The sequence below is a fragment of the Coloeus monedula genome (assembly GCF_965178545.1).
Source record: "Coloeus monedula genome assembly, chromosome: 3".
Classification (NCBI taxonomy): Eukaryota; Metazoa; Chordata; class Aves; order Passeriformes; family Corvidae; genus Coloeus; species Coloeus monedula.
In genome coordinates, this window is record NC_138783.1 from 101,631,091 (window position 1) to 101,652,563 (window position 21,473).

A 21,473-nucleotide genomic window follows, 5' to 3' on the forward strand; every position below is an offset into this window, starting at 1 on the left:
GCAAGGCAGGTCCGGTGACAATAATCTGCCAAAACTCCAGTGAGAAGCAGGCAAGTCTGGGGAGGTGCTGTCGGATGGAGATTTGGTGCACAAGGTGGGGTGCAGGAACGGGATCACCAGGCTTGTACAGTGTCTGAGCTGAAATGGGGCTATTGCTGGCAGTGGGAATCTGAAGCAGCTGCCCCCAGCAGCACTGCCCCAGCCCTGCTGCCCTCCACTGGGATGGTCAGGCAGCAGCCTCGGGTGGGGGCAGCCCCACAGCAGCCACCACTGGGACCCTCCCCGCCTGTCTGCAGAATTTAAACGGGAGTGATTTTGGTGCACGTGTTTCAAACTGCATCCTAGCTGGGCATGTTCCTCTGTCTGACCTCGGAACTGGCAAGTGTACTTCATGTGACCAGCCCTCAGTGGCATTTGTTCTAAATTTGTATTGTTCTATAGCACTGTTTGGTTTGTTACATACATGGTATGTAACAGTGGACACAGAGAAAAGGGCCTTCAGTTCCTGATCCTCAAGCACTCATGCATGTGTATTAACCATGACAGTAACCCTATGATGCTCCATTATGCCTATGAAATCATAAGCATAGTAGCCATGGTTACACCATAGTTCTTTTCTATTTTCTTATATGTTCCCATGTTAAAGAAATAAAAATACATCTTATCTGAGAAATTCAAGAATTTTGTTTCTAAATAGAACTTGAATAAATTTCGAGGTACCTGGACAAGCTGAAGAAGTGGGTCCAAGTGGATCCTCATGAGGATCAATGAGGCCAAGTGCAAGATGCTGCACCTGGGTCAGTGCAACACCTGGTGTCAATACAAGCTGGGAGTTGAACGGATGGAGAACAGCTCTGAGGAGAAGGACTTGGGGGTGCTGGTGGATCAGAGGCTGGATATGAGCCAGCAATGTGAACTTGCAGCCCAGAAAGAATCAAAAGCAGCATGGGCAGCAGGTTGAGGGAGGTGATTCTGTTTCTCTACTTGGCTGTCATGAGACGCCACCTGCAGTGCTGCATCCAGCTCTGGGGTGTCCAGCACAGGAAGGACATCGACCTGTTGGAGCAGGTCCACAGGAGGCCACCAAGATGATCAGAGGGCTGGAGCATCTCTCCTATGGGGAAAGAATGAGACAGCTAGGGTGGTTCAGCCTGGAGAAGCCTGTGAAAACCTCATTGAAGCCTTCCAGGACCTAAAAAGGAGCTTATATGAAAGATGGGGACAGACTTTTTAACAGGGCCTGTTCCAGTAGGATGAGAAAGGAGCATAGATCCAGACTGGACAGACTGACTACATTCAGGCTAGGAATACGTTTTTTCACAAGAGTGATGAAACATTGGAACAGGTTGCCCAGATTGATGGTGGCAGGGCTCTGAGCAATCTATCGAGTTGAAGATGTCCCTGCTCATTGCAGGGTGATTGGACTAGATGATGTTTAAAGGTCCCTTCCAAGCCAAACTATCCTGTAATTCTAAATTTCCTCACATGTATCCAATGTGTTTCAAAACAAAATCCAGTGTTGTTTCAAAACAAAAACATGATAGCTTCTCCCCAAAAGGTATTAAGTTCAAAGTAGAGTAATTATTTCCTCCACTTCTTAAATGCAGCTTTTTCTTCTTTATAAGTCATAAAATAATGCCATAACTGATCAGAACTTATATACCTTAGCATTACCATAATTCAAAATCCACTTTCCTACCTCTGCAGCACTTACATGTGTTTTATTCTAGAACTGGATGAAAGCAGATTCCAGGAAAAAAGTGCTTAAGAATTTTCCAAGTCCAGATTTGTTAGATAAAAATGGGTCTGGTATCATCAAATTTGCCTCTAGCATGGCCTGCCTCTTAACAATCCTGTTCCTGTCAGTAGGAGACATCTGCTTTTGATGATACTGAGATCTTGTTTTCCATTCCTTGGGCCATGTTGATGTCGGATCCAAACAAGACAATTCTACAAGTGGCAATTCCAGTCTGATTGCATCTGCCTTATGATCAGAAGCATGTGATGACTGCTTGAGCAAATGGGTATACTTATGTCTGTCATCACCTATCCCTCTTGATGATGTGGGAACATCTTTAATTTGTTTTCTTCATTTTAATTATATTTTGCCCTTGTGGGGAGGTTGTAAGAGCACAGAAAATACTCTTATCACTATTTCCTTTAGCTTTTTTCCCTGTGATCTTATTTAAACAGTCAAGGTGGTGTTATTCTGAGTTACTACAGAAAAAAAAAAGTGCCTGGCTACTTTTTAAAAATAACGTGCTTTGTATTTTGATGAATTTCTGCATTGACACAAGCACAGTTTTAAATGTTTCTACTTAAAAAGTGAAGCTGCCTTACAAGTGTGAGTTTGCATACCTGGGCCCTTAGAGTGGAGCACAATGAGACTACTGCCTTTGATAAATAACTGACCGGCAAATACTTGATAAAGGCATTTTCAGGCGTAATAATGCAGGGCATTCTAGAGCAAGTAAAAGTGTTATCTTTTCCAGTGAACGCTCTTAGACAGCGCACGATAGTGATCGATGAAAGGTATGGCTCTCACTGGGGCTTTCTGTGCCCTGTCCTGGCTGGGGGCACAGCCGTTCCCGTTGTTCCCATTCCCGCTGTTCCCCCGTTCCCGTGGTTCCCATTCCCGCTGTTGCCGCTGTTGCCGCTGTTGCCGCTGTTGCCGCTGTTGCCCCCTGTTCCCGCTGTTCCCCGCTGTTGCCCGCTGTTCCCCGCTGTTGCCCCCTGTTGCCGCTGTTCCCCGCTGTTCCCCGCTGTTGCCCCCTGTTCCCGCTGTTGCCGCTGTTGCCGCTGTTGCCGCTGTTGCCCCCTGTTCCCGCTGTTCCCCGCTGTTCCCCGCTGTTGCCCCCTGTTGCCCGCTGTTCCCCGCTGTTGCCCCCTGTTCCCGCTGTTGCCCGCTGTTCCCCGCTGTTGCCCCCTGTTCCCGCTGTTGCCCCCTGTTCCCGCTGTTCCCCGCTGTTGCCCGCTGTTGCCCCCTGTTCCCCGCTGTTGCCCGCTGTTCCCCGCTGTTGCCCCCTGTTCCCCGCTGTTGCCCGCTGTTGCCCCCTGTTCCCCGCTGTTGCCCCCTGTTCCCGCTGTTGCCCCCTGTTCCCCGCTGTTCCCGCTGTTGCCCGCTGTTCCCGCTGTTCCCCGCTGTTGCCCCCTGTTCCCGCTGTTGCCCCCTGTTCCCGCTGTTGCCCGCTGTTCCCCGCTGTTGCCCCCTGTTCCCGCTGTTGCCCCCTGTTCCCGCTGTTCCCGCTGTTCCCCGCTGTTGCCCCCTGTTCCCGCTGTTCCCCGCTGTTGCCCCCTGTTCCCGCTGTTGCCCGGTATTCCCCGCTGTTGCCCCCTGTTCCCGCTATTCCCCACTGTTCCCGCAGCTCGGGGCTGAGCCAACTCCCATCCCGGGGCGTGGCCTCTGGGCGGTGGGCGGTGCCGGGATCACGTGGTGCGCCGGCCGCGCCCCCTGCCTGTCCGCCATGTTTGTTCCTTCCGCAGCGCCTGGCGGCGGTGGCGCAGCCCGGGACCCGGACCGGCGGCAGGAGCGGCCATACCCCCTTCCCGCGGGCAGGGATCGGCCTCTTCAGCGCGCCCGGGAGCGGCGGCAGTCCCCTTCCTGCGGTCTGGAGCCGAGTCAGGTTGCGTTATTTTCCTTTCCCTTGTGTCCGTGTTCTCCGCTCGGTCCCCCGCCGCTGTCCGAGATCCCAGGCGGGCTCCCCGGTGTTCCCTGGCGCAACTTCCAGGGAGCGGGAGGGCAGCCCCGGCCGGGCCCGCGGTGCGAGAGCGCCCCGGGTGCTCGCCAGAGCCGGTGCGGGTGGCGGGGAATGTGGCGTGATCCGGGATCCCGTGACTCCGGGGCAGGCGGTGGCTCCTTTGGGAAGCGGCTCTAGCCGGTGCATGGCCGGTCGCCGACCCCGCAGCGCTTCCTCGCCACTGAGAGAGATCGCTGGTCTGTCAGGGTGAAACTCGGGTTAGTACTTGTGTCCTCAACACGTTTCACATTGGGAAAATAAGAAATATTAAAACTCCTTTTATCTCCTTTTTCTCGTTGCTGTGTGCTCGGAGCGGGCTGCCCAGGGAGGTGGTGGAGTCACCGTCCCTTGGAGGTGTCTAAGGAAGGGCTGGACGTGGCACTCAGTGCCGTGGGCTGGTCGGCAGGGTGGTGTTTGGCCATAGGTTGGTCTCGGTGATCTCAGAGGTCTTTTCCAACCTGATGGGTTCGGTGCTGGAGAGGGGCCGCCTGCTCAGGGCGCCCTTAGGTTTCACTTCTTCATTTTTGCAGCAGTGACTCGGCTCAGCCCCTCTGCAGGGCCGGGGGAGTTCCCAGTGGCGGCAGGTGGCTCTGCGGGCTCAGGTGTGGTGATGGCTGGGTAGGGAGGGATGGGGATGGGCCAGGACTGGGAATCGCTTACGTCTGGGTGGTTACTGGGCTGCTCTCGGTGTAAGTAATTCCGTGTTACATATAACTTGTATAAAGCAATTGAGTGGATAACAGAAGAGGGCAAGAAAACTAGTTTTAAAAGCTTCCATTAGTGGCCTTTATAGTAAGGTTATATATAACTAGATACACAGAGAGCATTTAAGTTTTATTAGCTTGGGTGGAACAGTCAAGTAGGGACCTTCTTGGCTAAGTTTTGTTCAGGAATTAAAATGCTTGTTTGCAGATAGCTGTCATGCAGCCTTCCATCTTACGTGTTGTTTTCCTTCTTGTCCACAATAATTTACAGCTATACTAAATAAGCATGTGGGTTTTATTTGTCTTTACTTTTAAAGTGTTGTGCAACACTGAAGATGTCAGTGCTCGCTTTTTTTAGAGCAGGGGTGGCTGTGTGTGACTAGGTTTTTTTGGTTTTTTAAAAGTGTTTTTCCATGACTTTTTAGTAGCTTAGAAGGTGACAAGCTGTAATGGCAGACTGGAGGGAGAGCAGACATACCCAAAATAAATACGAAACGTTTTTTTTTAGTACTTTTATTTTCAGAGAAATCTAACCTAAGGATGGTACAGCTATATCTGTGTTTCATACCAACATCAAATTTATAATTAACTGTTACTTTTCTCTGTCTTCATTCAGGTTGTATGCCTTTACTGTCTCAATACATAAAGTTAAAAAGCGACAGTGTGTATTTAAAAAAAAGAAAAAAGATCTAGCAGTGCTTAGCTTTTGAGTGCTCAAACACCATCAGTTTCCTTAAATTGAAAATATGTGGAAAAAAAAGAATTGCAGAGGGTCAAATAAGATATTTAGACTTCAAGCTTTGTTCTATTTTGTGTCAATTTCGTAGTAAATCCTGGGAAACGGATCTTCCAGCTCCTTAGGATTGGAATTTTACATAAATGTTTCACAATGAATAAAAACTTCCGGGCAAAAAGGCTTGTAAGAAGTCCTTAGGGTTTGTTAGGTTGTTTTTTTTTTGGTTTTTTTTTTTTAATAGTGTTCATTCTCTTGTGTGTTTTGTTTTCGTTTTCAATCTCTGCAGAGCAGGCAGTGTGTTGGCCTGGTACAGTGTAACCCACTTAATGCCTTAGGGATGGGGCTTTCGTCACAGTTATACTGGGAAGAATATGAATGTACAAGGTAGCCTTGTACCAACAGAGGCTGCTATTACTAAGATTCCCTGAAGGAAAGGGGAAACTAATGCAAGGGAGAAAGATGAGCACATTTGAGCAGAAATAATTGCTGGATAGGTTATTGAGAGAGTGGAGGCAGTAACAGAGAAGTAGGTTGCAAGGAGAATGTCAAATAGCTCAGGCATTGTTAGCAATCTTGGACCAGGAGCAGCAGCACCGAAGGGTGTTTTGAAGTTGGCTAAAAGTAACAGAATATTTAAGTTGGAAGATGCTTAACTGTGAACTGCTGAGAAACATAAATTCTGATGAAATCCGAATAAATAAGTTTGCTCATTCTACTTGAACTTGTGGAATGAGGCTGAAAGTGAAGGTTAGGCTTCTGCAAGATTAAACTGGCAGAGATACTAATGTAGGTATTTCTCCTGACATTTTCTGATTGACTTTGTGTCTAGCTAGAAGTTAGAATAAATGAAGTGATTCTGGCAGTAGGTACTGGAATGATTCCATGATCCAAGGGTTATGTGAACTTCAGGATTCCTTCCCTTGGCCACTGGTTCTTTCATAGTCCTGAGTCATGCCAAGCAACTGTTTGAACTAGAATCCTGAGCTTCATAGGAGTTAAAAACAACCTTACAAATAAATTGCCAAATACAACTTTTTTGGTATCCAAATGAGTGCTAACAGCTGAATGACAGTTCATTTTGGGTTGGGCTCATATGAGAAGTTACAAGTAAATTTTAGTGATATTCTGGTGTTAGGTCAAGCATATCTAGGCTGCTTACAACTAGAGGCAATTTTAGTCTGTGTTTTCTTCTGGATAGATGTTCAATAATCTGCTGACAGGTTATCTTCGTAGTACAGTGGTGAAATCACAGATACAGGAAGGAAGACTTGCAAGGAGATTAGGACTTTGGTAGGTCGAGCTGTATGATTGAAGGGCTTCCAGGCAGCTGATAAGTGGCTGTCAGTAAAGGGGTGTTCCTGATCCACAGTTCTTATGTCAATGCCCCGTGGAGGGGAGGGTCAGTTTGGAGGCTGACTAATGTCACTGCTTGTAACATATCCGAAAGTACAAAACCTGTAGCATCTTGACTTCATATCTGGATGTTTTCCTTTGAATTGAGAAAAAAGTATTTCAAAGTCAAAAGGCTTGTGGCTTCTTATGCACTAAAAAAAACATTCTTGTGCCACTTAATTGACCAGGGTGTAAACCACTACCTCCTAAATATAAGAACAAGGATTGGCTAAGGGGAGAAAAGTGAGAAAATATGCTTCTGTCCTTTCTTTTCAGATTTTTGGAAACTTGCAGATCTGCTATAGACAACAAGTTTAACCACTGTAGTGATTGAGGGCTGAGAAATGTAAAAACTCCACAAACAGTAAGTGTTAAAAATTATGTAGTTTTGGATTCTGCTCTTTCTGCTGCAACTCTGGTAGTTCTTGGGACTTCTTCTCAGACATTTCACAGAGAAGCAATTAATGTCATTCTTTGATGGGCCACTGTAACTAACAAACTATGTTTTCTATGCTTGCCTGGCAATTATTGTCAAATGCTTTGTTTGTGTGAAAAAAAACCACTACTAATGAGGGAGGGAGTTTACATTTCTATTGAAAGGCAAGTGTTTTTTTCAGTCAAAATACTTGCAGTGGTGTGCCTTTTTAAACTTTTAATCTGATACCAGTGGTTTAACAAAATACGGTGGCTTAGCAAATAAAATTGTTAATAAGCTTCAAAACTGAAATGGATGTGCTGTATATGTGTAAATTTGAGGATAGGAAGTTATGAAACATGGTCAGTGTTATGCTAGTTGTAGAACTGCTAATTCTGCTTGTCCATAACTTGAGTGTGTTTTCTTAAATCAAAGACGTCCCCTTTTTTCAGTAAGTCTTGGCTGATAGCACATGAGGTTGTAAGCAAACATGACTAGTTGGAACAAACTTGAGTCTGTCTTACCTTTAACAGCTTCAGTTAAAGGACAGTGTAGCACATAGCCTCAAGAAAACCTTTAGGTTTAGTCTTGGTTTCATATAGGAGGTGGCTCATCAGTGAGCATTGAATGACAGTGATAACTGAAACAAATTTTCTCACCTGTTTCCAAGTCAGAAAGTAAACACAAGTGGAGAAGCAACTGTCTGGAAATTAGAAGTGTCCCTTACACCTGTTTCCTCAAAAATGCTGAGGCAGTTCAGTGGTGGTATTGCAATAGATCCAGGTTTTGGTGCCCTATTGAAAAAAGGGGAGCGGAGGTGAGATTTCAGTTGCTATGTGTGTTTTTTTGTTTGGGTTTTTAATGGTGTGCTGCAGTGGCTGGTATCAGAGTGGTAAAAATGAAACTGTAAATAGGTCCAATGAACTGGATTTTGTAATGCAAACTGATTTTTCTGAGGTTGCTTAGCCTTCTGTCTTTCATTGTGACAGCAAATTTTTGGACTGATAATGGAAATATTTGACTTGCGATTCATTTCAGTGTTTAAAAGGGACATCCTGAAAGGCAACAATTAATTTACTTTTTTGTATTATGGTATATGGTCATGCTAGAAATTACATTAGTAGAAAATGTTCCCCGCTTTTAACAGGAATACCGAAGTCAGTGATTTAAGCACTGTAATCCTTCTAAGTTAGTGGAAGCAATTCAGAAATGGTTATCAAAATGAAGCAGAGTGGGGCTGCTTTTTATTTATTTGCTCTGACTCTCTTTGAATATTGAAATGATTGAAGAACATGAGGGAAAATTACTCTTGTTGCAAACTCTTTGTCTATTAGGTTGAGAATACTTTTACATTAAGTAGTTGTGTAGCTCACTAAGAAATAACTGGAACAAATAATTACCTGTAATTCTATACTGTGTTGCAATTCCCGATGTTGGGTAAAACAATCAGATGCACATTAGAAATTAAGCTTTTGTTTTGTTTTCAGATGATGAATGATGATTTAAACTGAACAATTAAGGTAAAAAATCTTCAGAAACATCATAATGTATGTAAACCATCCCTTCCAAAAATACTGTCAAAAGCACATTATACAGATAAATTATGTAATAGGAGTAATAATATTAATTCTTGTAGTGTTGTAAGTATTTTATTGTTGTTTTATTTGTTGGAAAAAACTTAATTCTAGCCTAGCATGACAGCTTCTGCTGTGGAAACTTAATGTCCTGAAAAGCAACTTTGCCTGCAACATCACAGAAGACTCTGTAGCTTTTGTGTTAAAGGACCAATTTGGTCTACTTTTAATGGTTTGTGGTTGGTCTGTAATTGTCTGCCTAGTAAAACTAATTTTATGATCATCAGTCTTAGACCTTACTGGAGTGGCCCACATAGTTGAAATTGTGCAAATTAACTTTGCAGGTTCTAGATGCATGATGTACTAGCTACTGTTAACACTTTCCTTACATGTATTTTGTTTAAAATGTGGCTTTGTGGACAATTTCATGATAACTGCCATTGATAAAAATGCAGAAGCTGAAGAAACCAGTGCATAGTACCAGTCAGAACTACTTAAGCCAGTTATTTATTCACACTGTGTCTTTTAGGGAACTTCTGATTTCTGCAGGACTGGAAAAATAAATTGTAACTTGTTCCCTACACTGGAGTGGAAGAACAGGAGAACATTCAGTACCCTCTGTTCCCACGAAAGCATTATTTATTAAGAAGCAGCTCCTATCTAATGGTGTAGAAACAGGAGGCATAAATGAATATGCTGGACTATTTTCAGGAGTTAAGCATAAACCTGTAACTCTTACGCAAGTAGTCCAATGACTCTAAGGCTTTTCACATGCATTAAAATGTATGTGTTCATAACCTGAGCCATAGCTGTTACCCTGTAGCTCTCTGAAGGGTAAATGAACAATCTGCTCGTCGCTTCTAAGCAGCTTTAACGTCATCATACAAACCTGTCGAGAATTAAGGCTTCATAAATGTTGTTAATTACACAGTATAAATTAATCAAATTACTTGCTCTGAACAAGTTTTTAATGGATGTAGTCAGTTCCTTGTGTTTTGAAGTTTTTTTTGTGTTGAGGCTTCAAACTACTCCTGTCTTACTGTAGATTATGTCTAGCAAATAAATATTCAAAGATGGAAAGTCACTGATAAAAAAAATTCCTGAAATTTCTCACTCCTGCTGTAGGCGTTGATTGTAAGGCAGCACAGAGTCATATGACTCTCACACCAGCTTGTATCAGGTACTAATTCTACCGGCACACTGTGGGTGATGTATATGCCAGTAATGCTAATTACAACTAGCAAGACCGCATTCCTTCCTTCAAAGAAAGAGACGGACTGGGCAACTTATGACCCATTTCCATTTTAAATAGATGCTATTTTCAGAGAAGCCTGTTGGGGTGAAGCCTTTGAACTCTTTTACTATCAGGCAGGTTTAGGAACAGTTCTCCTCATACAGAAACTTCAGTTTGTTAAACAAACCGTTTTTTGTTTGTAACAAACTACGTTTGTTAAAATTAAACTTTACCCCCAAGCAATTAAAACACCATTTTACAGTATTAGATGACACTACAGTTGTGAGGGCAAAGGTTGGGTACAAAGCACTAATGAACAAACCACTTTAGTGCTAAAGGGTTGGGTTTTTTTAAAATTTCTTTTTAAGTCTGACAGTTAAAAAGCCTTCTTTGGTGTCACTAATTTGCCATCCCCATGCTGGCAGCCAGACTATTCACTAGCACTTCCAGACTTTTTGACAGTTTTAGTATGGGAAGTTGACACCTCCTAACTGAACTGTCACTGTAGGCTTGGCCTAGGTATCTGGCATTTTGAGTATCATTGAAGTAGCAACTGCTGATTTGCTTTTGTGGTAGTTAATAGTATTCCATTCATCAATGCTGTTCTGAAAGGAGGAAACTATAAACTGTTGAATGCTTGTCTAAATAAAATTACAGCATTTGCATTTGTTCTATAGATAACTGTGTTGCTAGTGCATTGGTTTAAAAAATAACTTTGGTAATAAAATACAGCACTGAAGTGACTAGTTCAAGGCACATGCTCTATAAAATTCTCTCCACTTTTTTCCATAAACCTTTTCTCAGTGAACGTAAATGAATAATTTGCTTTCTGAATGTAATGTGATACCCCTTCAAGCACAAAGTGGGGGTGGTTTGAAGGGTTTGGGGGTTTTAAAGGGTTTTAAGTGACAGACCAGTAATTTATACAGCATACTGCTTAGATGCAGACTGCAGTCTGTGAAGAGACACCTCTTAAATGTGGTATTTTTGAGCGGGTATTCTTACTGGAGTGTATCTACAGTTCACCTGTTTAGTGGAGTCCTGGTTTTGTGCATGAAACTTGATGTTGGTGGACTTGAAAATACATTCTAGATATTTATGTGTGCAAAATTTGCTGCTCACAACTATTTTCCTTTTTAATGATTTCCTTAATCTTCACAGGTCTAGGAAACCAGGAAGATCTTTTCCCGTAGCAATGGCAACAAAATCATCGCTCCTTAAAGTAATACTGCTAGGAGATGGTGGAGTTGGGAAGAGTTCCCTCATGAACAGATATGTCACCAACAAGTTTGATGCACAGCTGTTTCATACAATAGGTGTGGAATTCTTAAATAAAGAGTTGGAAGTTGATGGACATTTTGTTACAATGCAGATATGGGACACAGCAGGTCAGGAACGGTTTAGGAGCTTGCGGACTCCTTTCTATAGAGGTTCTGACTGTTGCCTGCTAACTTTCAGTGTGGATGACTCTCAAAGCTTCCAAAACTTAAGCAACTGGAAGAAAGAATTCATTTATTATGCAGATGTCAAGGAGCCTGAAAGTTTTCCATTTGTGATACTGGGTAACAAAGTTGATATTGATGAAAGGCAAGTATCTACAGAAGAAGCCCAAGACTGGTGCAGGAATAATGGCAACCATCCCTATTTTGAAACCAGTGCAAAAGATGCTACTAATGTTGCAGCAGCCTTTGAAGAAGCTGTTAGAAGAGTTCTAGCCTCTGAAGATAGATCAGATCACTTTATTCAAACAGATACAGTAAACCTTCATCGGAAACCAAAACCCAGTTCATCTTGTTGTTGACTTAAATTTCTTTTTGCCAAATTACGCTCTATAAAAAAATGGGGAAGGTGTAGTAGATAAAATAACAAATGGGTTTCACTCTAATACTAAAATCTTAATATTCTGCTGCTTTCATGGGGAGAAAAAGAAAAATGTCCATTCATGGGTGACCCGTTATTGAATTAGTGATGCTTTCTGTTTAGGAAGATGTCAAGTAAAAAAATAAGAATGTAATTTGCCAAGTTTATTCAAATGATAAATACTTTGAATATAATTAAAACTTGAAAGTTCTAGAAGCACTACTTTGGAGAAGCTGTTCTGGAATTCAGGCACAAAGATACTTTTATATGTGTATATTTTTATGAAATCGGCATTCCACTTTTGTTTCATTAGATGTCAGTTTCTTAACAATGCTAGATATTAAACTTCAGTCTCACTACATTCCTTTTGCTGTGAGTGGTACTTCATCTCTAATGTGGTTATTATAAGTTAATATTTACCTCCAGGTCTTCTAATTGCCTAATGTTGCTGTAATTTGTGTAGGTTTATAAGTAGGAAATAAATTTCCTACATATTTAATGTCCATTTTTTCCCATCTACTATTCTAATGCTGCACTAATTTTTCCAGCGGTTTAATGCAAAATACTGATAATTTTTAAAATTAATGTATGTCTTTGCCTTAAGTCCATTCTAGCATGTTTCTGATCAATAAGGTGAAAAATCTGAGTAACTGAAGTATAACCGCTTTTTGAAAAAGAAATGCTTTATTCAGTCAGCTTTAATAGCACTTGAAAGGATCCACATTACAACAGTTTTGTAGGAAAACTCCTAGTCTACAGCCTTAGAAGTTCCAAACTTCTTGTTCCTGTTAACCCGAGCTGTGAATGTGTTTACCAGTAATATCTGCACTGTGATATTAAGGATTGGCAATACGTAGAGAACTCAGGAAGCTCTTGACTTACAGTAGATTTTGACAGCTTTCAGCCCTAATACAGGTATATAACTATAGATAGTGTTTGAGCTGAATTTGATCCTTATTTAAATTGCTATTTTAGGATATGGACTTGTACATTTAAGATAATGTCTTTTATATTACTGAATTCATTTCATAATGATGAACAGGAACAAACTGTATTTAATGGACAGTCTTTTTTGCACTCATGCAGACAAAACTACAGGTGTATTTGAGGTTTCAGGTGCAGTTTAAGTGGTAGAATACTTGTATGAGAGAAATTGTTCAGTATTGGCTCTCAGAGTAACCACTGTCCTTGCAATTGCAAAATTGCTAGTGCACTATTGCATCCATCTGTAATCCATGTGCTAACAGGCACATGTGGTCTGAGAAAGGACATGTGGTCTGAGAAAGGAAGTCTGAGGCTGCAGGACAGGCCATGTTATTCATTAAACAACTGCTTTCTGTACAGCAACTTTTTTGTTCAATAGAAAAGCCTTTCTTGAGAGTACATTACCAGCAAGTATTTTATCTAATCAATCTGTACCAGGTGTAATTATTTGGAAGTAAAGCTTGCAAAAACAAACCCTTCTTGTTGCTCTTAGTACGCTTTTCTGAATGTATTGTATTCTTGCTTGAACCTGTCCTGGACAACTTTACCTGGCAGATCTGCTACTCCTGCTTAAAAGTGCCATCTTTTTACCTTTTGTGCATTCCTAAGTTTGATTCATTCTTGCAGTCCTGCATCTACACCAACTGAACTGTGTTTTAAACTTCAGTCCTTGAGCAGTTAAATATAGGTTGAACTACTTCTGTTATGTTTAATTTCTAGTCAATGAATGAAAAGATCTGTGAAGAAAATCTTAGCTAATGAGAGAGCAAAAAGCTTCAGAAATTGAGATGGCTTGTGTTAGGGGCTACCAAGCTAGTGACATGAAATTGTTGTAAAACTACTACCTTAGTACTTAAAGCTTCCTTTAACATTCATTTTAGCAGAGATTAAGGTTGAAACAAAACAGGAGCTGAAGATACTGTGACTAGAGTACTATAGACCATTCAAATAAGATTGCTAAAAGGGAAAAACGAAGGATGATAACCACTGTGGTCTTTCTTGTGCCCAGGTATCCATCTGTGTTTTCCCATCTGTCCCCTTTCCATGTAACATCATGATTACCAAGCCTCCATCTGAGAAGTAGGTTTAATAAAGTTAAAACATAATTCCATAGAAGTGCATTACTCATGCCCTGGGAGCTGATACACCACAACCGTACACTAATCACAAAAGTAGCTAGTAAAGAAAGGGGCATAGACATGTAGTAAATAAGACAGTATAGGATTTATGTTTAGGTCAGGAAGTGCTCTCAGAGAGCAACTACTGAGTGCCTACAGAATCAAAAAGCTTCTGACATGCAGGTGTAGGTGACAGGTATAAAATCATAATGCTTAATAACAAACATTAATTTCTGTACTTTGTAAAAGCTTTGCATCATTCCATATGGATGTAAGGTAGGCACTTGTGGCTTATGTTTCAGTTCACTGATTTGTTTCAAGAGCTAACAGACCTCAAATATTAGGGGGTCGTGTTAGCAGTATTTGGAGCTCTGCAGATTGACAGAGCATACTGTGTAACATTTATGCAAAGTCCAGGTGTCCTTTGAAATGAGGAGAAGAAACTACTGTTGCGGCAGATTGGTTAGACTGCTGAAAGCTATGCTTGTTAGAACAAAGAGCACAATGGGAAGGGGCAGAAGAAACTATGACAGCTCATGTCACAGCAAACTGTATCAGTGCTTACATAAGCTGCTTCAACAGCTGCTCCGTACCTCAAATGGATCTTACTTCAAGTCACCTGACAGCTTACCTAAACAGTAATAGAACCTTGTAGAACATGGAGTCTGAGTTGCATTTCCAGCCCAAATTTATTAAGGTCGATTCATGTTAGCTTGTGCTAATGTTCTCATCTCCTTATGCTTGATTTTTGAACGACTTAGGGTAATTCTAGTCCCTTTAACTCATAAAATTTTTATTGTCTTTATTGCGTAATGCAGATTATCTCTGTTTTCTCGTACTGCAATAGACTTTGCTTTGAAGTCTTACTCCTAAGCCCCTGAGAGGGTGGGAACATAATCCTTGCAAAAGAGGTGTCTCTTCACAGAGAAACTGTTCAGTGAAGCATGCTAGAACTGCAGCTTTTAGACCTGGAGTGAATTTGTGAGTTTAGTTGATCACAAGATAAATTTCACCCATCACTTCAGCTAGTGGTCTTCCAGCTGACTGAGTAGAATCACAAACTAAAGCATAAACAAGTGTTTGTCCATGTACAGAGAACTTGGAGCTATCTCCCCAAGGCCCTTCATAGTTCTATCACAAGACAATACTCCTGACCCACAGACTCTCTAATGACAAAGATGATGAGCTAGGACATAATTCTTCCATTCCTGTGGCCAGTAACAGTCTGTTTTCATAAAGCCTAGGTGGACCTGAGACTGCATTTCCCATCTACAATTCCTATATTCAGAAGAAAGAGGGAAAGAGGTAAGGGGGGCATAAGAACAGGCAACATTTGGCTAACTGCCTTCAGAAATCAGGCAAGAGAGAAAATGCTTTTATTTTACTTAATGTTCTACTGCAGCAACAAATACAATTATAAAAAATGCAGCTTCTAAAAGTGATGGAAACTGTTAGCATTAATCCTTCATATTTGCCAAGCCTTTTCTTCCTGCTATGTATATGATTATTTAATTTAAGTATTTCCTCAGTGAGTTGTAACTGTTAGTATTTTTCCAACCATCATGCTACAGGGGAGGAGGCAGAAAATAACTGCAGCTCAGTGGCTCCTTATCCTATAATCAAGAACACTTTACCTCAAGTGTGTTTCCGTTCTGTACACAGAAGAAAAAAAGGTGATTTACATGAAATCACATGACATTATCAAAGTGCTGTACAATGCAGTTTGTATGCAGTAACATTGCAAAGACAAGTATTCCCATCTTCACTGGCCACACCACCAGATTAAGAGTTATTGTGGTTATCTAGTTTTCTTCTAAATCACTTCAAGTATACTCAACAGGCATCCATACATCATTCCATGTTTTATTTAAGGTAAATATTGCAACCTCTATATCATGTTCTTTTTTCTCATGGAATATTTTACAGCGACAGTTTAGCAGTAAGTGCAGAAATAATGGCTGACTGTACACTTATAGCACATACACACGTGGTCCCCTTAATTATACAGACTATGCAAAATGTACTTCTTAGCACAGCATACCACTTCCTTTGGAAATTACTTTTCAGACTTTTAAAAAAAAGTACAAGAAGATAGCTTATACAGATTTCCTGCAAAAAGGAACAGAATGCTTAAAAGACTGTAAAGCCAAACAAAGTATTAGGTAAAAAAAAAACATATTACAATGGAATAGGAGCCAGACAGGCCAAAAAATGCCTTTCTGAAACCTCAACAAATAGAGTTGCATGGTTCAAATATCCTAAATTCATTTACAAGAAGAAAATTTCAGCAGTTGCAGAAATAACGGGAAAAAACCATGGGTTTAAAGATGTAAATTTAGTTTGGGGCTTTTCGTGTGTGAATTACAATTAATGTCAGGGCAGATCTGGTTGTTCTGGTCTACTTCATTCATTGATGCAACACAGCAGCTAAATATGTATTGCACTAAACATACAGAAAATTTGAAATTACAGGCTTTTAAACTTAAAGGGTTTTTCTCAGAATTTCTTGAAATACTGGAGACAGAGCTTTTCTGATCTATCAATTTTTTATTGAGCACTTTATATACATACAATTACATGTTAATAAATAGAGGCCTGATTTACTACCACAAAGTGTAATGTTAGTCTGGTTAGTCTGCAGAGTGAGTACTCTAGTGAAAGAATACAAGTAGGAAAGTTTATAATAAAATTAAGCACTTAGGCCAAACAGTCAAGAAGTCCCTTTTGCTCATATTAAACCAGCTGTCTGGCAACATCTTTTCCATTTAGGTCTGATTTCCTCTCACCCTGTATCAGAGGCTTACACTTTGCATATGCATTAACACATAATGTCTCAGTTTCTTCTTTTGTACTTCTGCAGCTTCTGACAGTTTAAAACTTTGTTTTCATACCACATGAAAGGAAACTTCTTGAGATACACATTTTAACCAGAGAAGCTTGGCTGTTCTGATCTATATCAGCAAAAGAGAAAGCTGCTTCAGCATCCAATTAGTCAGTCTTCAGAAGATGAATATCAAACATGCAGGGGACTAACCAGAAGAAGTACAGTTCAAACAATCAGGAAAGTAGGGGAAAAGCACTCACTCAGGAAATTAATTTATTCAGCTTAAAAGGTGTTTCTTCCCAAGGAACTGGACTTTCCTTTCAAAGGCAGTGGATCGAATAGGAGTATTGAGTTCATAAAATGGGTTCATTGCAAACTGGGGAAAGAAGAAAAACACATCAGTAAGCACAATGCCCAGCCCTGGAAAATACCACTTCAGGTAACATCGACTACTAGCTTTCAGCCTATTTAGTGCCACTAAGAGCACAGAACTCCTAAACAGTCCCTGCTTTCCAGGCCCTTGCATTCTCCCCATACATGTGCAGAGCCATCCCCTAGCACCAGCTCCTCAGAACAAATCCATCACACCAGTGGAAATTAGGATCGTCTGAGTGCCCACAGGAGGCTGAGATGGTGATGCTTCCCATGACTGTTTGCCATGACCCCATCTAGTGGAAGTACCACCAGGATTTGAGAACAAGGGCTATGTGTTCTGAGAGCAAAGCTACCAGGCTCTGTAGAACAGTCCTTTCATTATCATCATTAATGACATAAAACTATCACAAAATGCATCACAAGAAGTTGCCCCACAACTTCTCTGTTGCCCAGAGAAGCTGTTGATGCCTCACCCCTGGAGTTTTTCAAGGCCAGGCTGGATGGGGCTTTGAGCAATCTGGTCTAGTGGAAGGTGTCTCTGCCCACGGCAGGGGAGTTGGAACTAGATGGTCTTTAAGGTCCCTTCCTACCCAAACCATTCTGATCTATTCTAGAAAAAATCACTGGACTAAAGTGAAGAATTCTAAAATCACAGTTTATAACAATTTTGAAAAATCTATTTTGTTTAATGGAAAATACAGCCTTTGTGTCACATGTTACCAGCTCTGGCTGATGTGGCCTGCATGGGTGCTTATACAGGGTCCCAAGAGAAAATATGCTAATACAGCCATGCCTGAGCATGTACAGCAGAACACGCTTAAAAGTACTGCAGCAAGACCATAAAAAATGAGTTCTTACCTTTATATACAACTCATATACATCAGTAAAGAAGTTCTTAATTCCATCTTCTTGCCTTACATCATGAAGCATTAAAAATCTCATATGTACAGTAATTAAGGAGAATAGAGCTTTTAAAAAAAGACACGTAACATATCCTGAGATAAGCATTTACACCTAATTTGGCATATAGCTAAAATGTTTAGCTGCACATGAAATAGCAGTTACTCACAGGAGGAAGCATTTAAAGAAGTAATTGAAGCAATGAAATTTGGAAAGCATTACCTTTCTATTTTAACATCCCCCTATCTGAAAATAATCACCTCTCTACCCAAGGTTCCTCTTTTTAAAATGATGTCATTCTGAATGTGGATGATGCTCTCTGCACCTCTGCCATATACCCCTGAAGTTCAAATGACATTCAATGTTACTTGCTGTGTGTAACAAATGGTTCACAACAAACAGTTCTAGGACTACCTGCACACAGTATCAAGCCCTGGCACTGCATGTTCACTGTTGGAGTCACTGACACCAGGCATGTTCACTGCCACTTCTCTAGCACGGTCGAAGGGGTGGGAACAGAGAATCATAAAAGCTTGCTCAGAGCCTCTCATACCTCTTTACTCCATGTGAGCTCCTCATTTCATTATGCTATTTTAACTCCTACAAAGGTAAAACTCCACCTTTCCAATTGTTCCCAGTTTTAAACAGCTGCAGTGCCTTCCAGCATAGTTCTTCGTGAAGCTCATGACTGACAATAATAGTGAATAGCCAGAGAAATCTGTGCCAAACTCATTCTATCTAACTTACCTCTTTCTAGCAAAAGGCTTTTCTTACAAAAATACGAGAAGAGATAATAGGGAAGGATATGTCCAGCTGTGACGAAAGCAGAAACAAACCATTCATTAAACTTGTCCACAGTCTTCAAATACATGTTGTTAGAAAGCCACATGTTCTCATCTACCAGGTCAAGAGCAGCATGGGCAATGAACTGGTTGAGATGGCGATGATCATCCTAATGCATTTCCAGAAGACAGCAGATTAGTAATTCAGTGAAAGAAATGAAATATAAACAATAATTTGTTCAAGTTGCTATGGAACCAGTGTTCAAGTTACATAATGTTACATATAGCCTGCTTTTCTGTCACATGTGCCATCCTGTAAATGAAACTAGTATATGTTGTCATGGTATTTGGTTTCAAGGGAGAAAAGAGGTCATAATAAAAAGATCACGACAAAACCAGTCTTGAGAGCAACAGAATCAGCAAAGCCTGTATTTATATCTCAGGAATGAACTCAAGCATGAATTCTTTTGTTTACTGATGGGCAAACTCCCACCGCTAACTTATTCCACAGCAGAGGCTCTCATATGTCTTTCTCTCTTCTTTGCAGACATCTGTTTTTGTGATATTCACAACAATGTAGCATTTTTTGGACTATAACATTTCTGCCAAATTTGGCAGAAATTGACCCATAGGTTACATTTTGTAAAAGGTGGGGGACAGATGGAGAAAGCAGAGATACAGACGACAGGTATGCTGATAAAATCACCTAAAGATTCTGGTTTTCTCATGTTGTTTACCTAGAAACAGGATTGTTTTATTTGGTTTGGGGTCTTCTTTTTTCTAAAACCTAGTGCAGAAAAACATCATGCAACTATTATTAAATACATGCCTGCAGATGTAAATTACATCTCGTCCTATAATAAACATGAGAGTGATCACAGTGTTTGGCCCATATACTTTGTAGACAATCTAGAGCACCAGAGGACATCTGCCAAGAAGAGATACAGGACAAAACCACACTGGAAGCTTTTATTAGACTGGAAAATGAATAGTCTTGCACTATTTTCCATAACAACAGGATGCTGTTACTGCTACTCTCACCTCCCAATTTCTCCCTCAAACCAGCTTTTACACATCCTCACAAAAAGTCTAGTCTGAGTAGCCTTATTTATGATCTTTTATGGGACATTAGTTCAAAATACTGATGATGCCATGCAGTTCCAGTCAGTGACAGCATATACTTCCATTTTTGGATACACTCACAGATCCACATACTTTTATTTTGAAGTCTGCTTTTTCTCTGATGTAATACCACTTACGGATAGATTTATTCTTTTTCCACTCTTAACACTATTTATTGAGTAGTCTTACATTTCTCACATTTTAAACTTTCCTACTTAAAAGCGAGTATGACTAATGAAGATGATTAAAAAATTAGGTATTTTATAGCATAAAAAATAAAGGAATGAATAGAGCTTTCAATTTTATGTTCCTTACTTTACCTTATTATTGTATATGAATGTCTTAAAAGTAAGTGGCATTAAACAATGAACAGCTATTATAAATAAAACCTCTACACACTAAGAGAAATTACCAAAGCAAAACTGAGATACATATTCTATAACATACAGCAGGGAATGTTTAAGGAAGCTGTGTTTTGTGAAGAACTAGTAGAATCTGGCAAAGACTTTTTAAGAGACTTCGGAAATCCAGAGTTCTACTCCCTATGAAAAAAATTCTGTTTAAAAAACCTTGAAAACGGTAGATAGTACTTTTAACAACATGCTGGTCATGCTTCTAATACACTGTAAAATTACAAAAGAATCACAGGAGTCTCACAGGGGGAAAAAACACACCTTCGACTCTACTTTTCCCGGAGGCAGAAATTCCATTTCAAATATGGGATTATCATGATGACCAACTATCACGAAGTAGAAACTTCCAGACATTCTTCAAAACAGTGCTCCTTATAAGAAAAAGACATGCTCATGAGTCTATATACAAACTCTTAATCCATGTAGAAGAGCTCCTAAAAATCAGTCAACGTGCTCCCATTCATATTTACCAGAGGCTAAAGAAAGATGAGCATTAAGGTATGCACATCAAGAGGATGGAGCCGAGCTCTTGGTGGTGCCAGCCACCAGGGTAAGAGGCAACGGGCAGAAACTGATGTCCAGGAAGTTCCACCTGGATACGAGGAAGACCTCTGCTGTGCGTGTGACCGAGCACTGGAACAGACTGCCCAGAGAAGCTGGAGTTATTCCAGAACCGTGTGGACACAATCCTGTGTCCTGTGTTCCAGGATGACCCTGCTTGGGCAGGCTGGGCCATCTAGATGCCTGTGGTCCCTCCCAAGCTGACCGATTCTGTGATTCTGGGGGAGCCGGAGAATATCCTTGGGAAGTGGACCTGGAAGTGAACCTAGGTACCTAAACCAATTCCTGCCCTGCTCACCGATGATTTACCCCGTGGGAGCCGCCAGTCACCCGGACGCAGCGATCCCAGGCCGTATCGCACCCGCCTCCATGGAACCTCCTCGCCTGTCTCTCCCCGGGCCCTGCTCACAGGAGCACAAAGGGGAGGGCGGCAGGCGGCGGGCGCCTCCTCCCTCGCACACGGCGGCCGAGGGACAATCCCACGGCTCCATTCCCGGACACTCCACAGATAACCGGAAAGGCCGAACCATCCCGCCGCCCGCCGGCGTCCCCGGGGGAAGGGCCGGACTCCGCGGGGCCGCCGTCCCCGGGCGGGCCCTCGGCACAAGGGGGAGGGGGAGGCAGGGAAGGAGAAGGAGCCCAGCCCGTAGGGTCCCGCGCGGGGCCGCCGCCTACCCTGCACCGCGCCCCGTCCGCCGCCTGCCCGCGGCCCCCGGAAGCACCGCGCCCGCCCCATCCGGCG

The 21,473-nt window shown here is 41.7% G+C and overlaps 2 protein-coding genes across 11 annotated transcripts; one reads left to right on the top strand and one right to left on the bottom strand.

Moving 5' to 3' along the window:
* Positions 1-3,356: 3,356 nt before the first annotated feature.
* RAB9A (RAB9A, member RAS oncogene family) lies at positions 3,357-13,427 on the top strand. 5 transcript variants are annotated; one of them, XM_082278343.1, is made up of 5 exons: positions 3,361-3,623; positions 6,846-6,933; positions 7,655-7,801; positions 8,472-8,504; positions 10,954-13,427. In XM_082278343.1, the coding sequence occupies exon 5, from the start codon at positions 10,988-10,990 to the stop codon at positions 11,591-11,593; it is 606 nt and encodes a 201-aa protein (XP_082134469.1). In that variant the 5' UTR covers positions 3,361-3,623; positions 6,846-6,933; positions 7,655-7,801; positions 8,472-8,504; positions 10,954-10,987; the 3' UTR covers positions 11,594-13,427. The 5 variants fall into 5 exon arrangements, 4 of the variants coding, with proteins under 4 accessions (XP_082134469.1, XP_082134470.1, XP_082134471.1 ...); XM_082278344.1 differs by lacking the exon at positions 7,655-7,801; XR_014226284.1 differs by lacking the exons at positions 7,655-7,801; positions 10,954-13,427 and having other exon boundaries at positions 3,357-3,623; positions 8,472-10,903.
* TRAPPC2 (trafficking protein particle complex subunit 2) lies at positions 5,372-21,455 on the bottom strand. Of its 6 annotated transcripts, XR_014226285.1 has the most exons (7): positions 21,407-21,455; positions 20,432-20,541; positions 18,657-18,805; positions 17,812-17,893; positions 16,839-16,954; positions 7,644-7,778; positions 5,372-6,666 (listed from the first exon to the last, which is right to left on the bottom strand). XR_014226285.1 is itself a non-coding variant. In XM_082278351.1 (6 exons), exons 2-5 carry the CDS (start codon positions 20,522-20,524, stop codon positions 16,856-16,858), a joined length of 423 nt encoding a protein of 140 aa, XP_082134477.1. In that variant the 5' UTR covers positions 20,525-20,541; positions 21,407-21,455; the 3' UTR covers positions 6,942-7,778; positions 16,839-16,855. The 6 variants fall into 6 exon arrangements, 5 of the variants coding, with proteins under 5 accessions (XP_082134477.1, XP_082134478.1, XP_082134476.1 ...); XM_082278351.1 differs by lacking the exon at positions 5,372-6,666 and having other exon boundaries at positions 6,942-7,778; XM_082278352.1 differs by lacking the exons at positions 5,372-6,666; positions 7,644-7,778 and adding an exon at positions 15,686-16,705.
* Between the last annotated feature and the right edge of the window lie 18 nt (positions 21,456-21,473).

Coding starts and splice junctions, on each gene's coding strand:
- RAB9A (XM_082278343.1), top strand. CDS start 10,988: ATGGCAACAAAATCATCGCTCCTTAAAGTAATACTGCTAGGAGATGGT.
- TRAPPC2 (XM_082278351.1), bottom strand. CDS start 20,524: ATGTCTGGAAGTTTCTACTTCGTGATAGTTGGTCATCATGATAATCCC. Junction 18,806..20,431: donor CGGGAAAAGTAGAGTCGAAG/GTGTGTTTTTTC, acceptor GAAATGCATTAG/GATGATCATCGCCATCTCAA. Junction 16,955..17,811: donor TATATGAGTTGTATATAAAG/GTAAGAACTCAT, acceptor TTCTTTCCCCAG/TTTGCAATGAACCCATTTTA.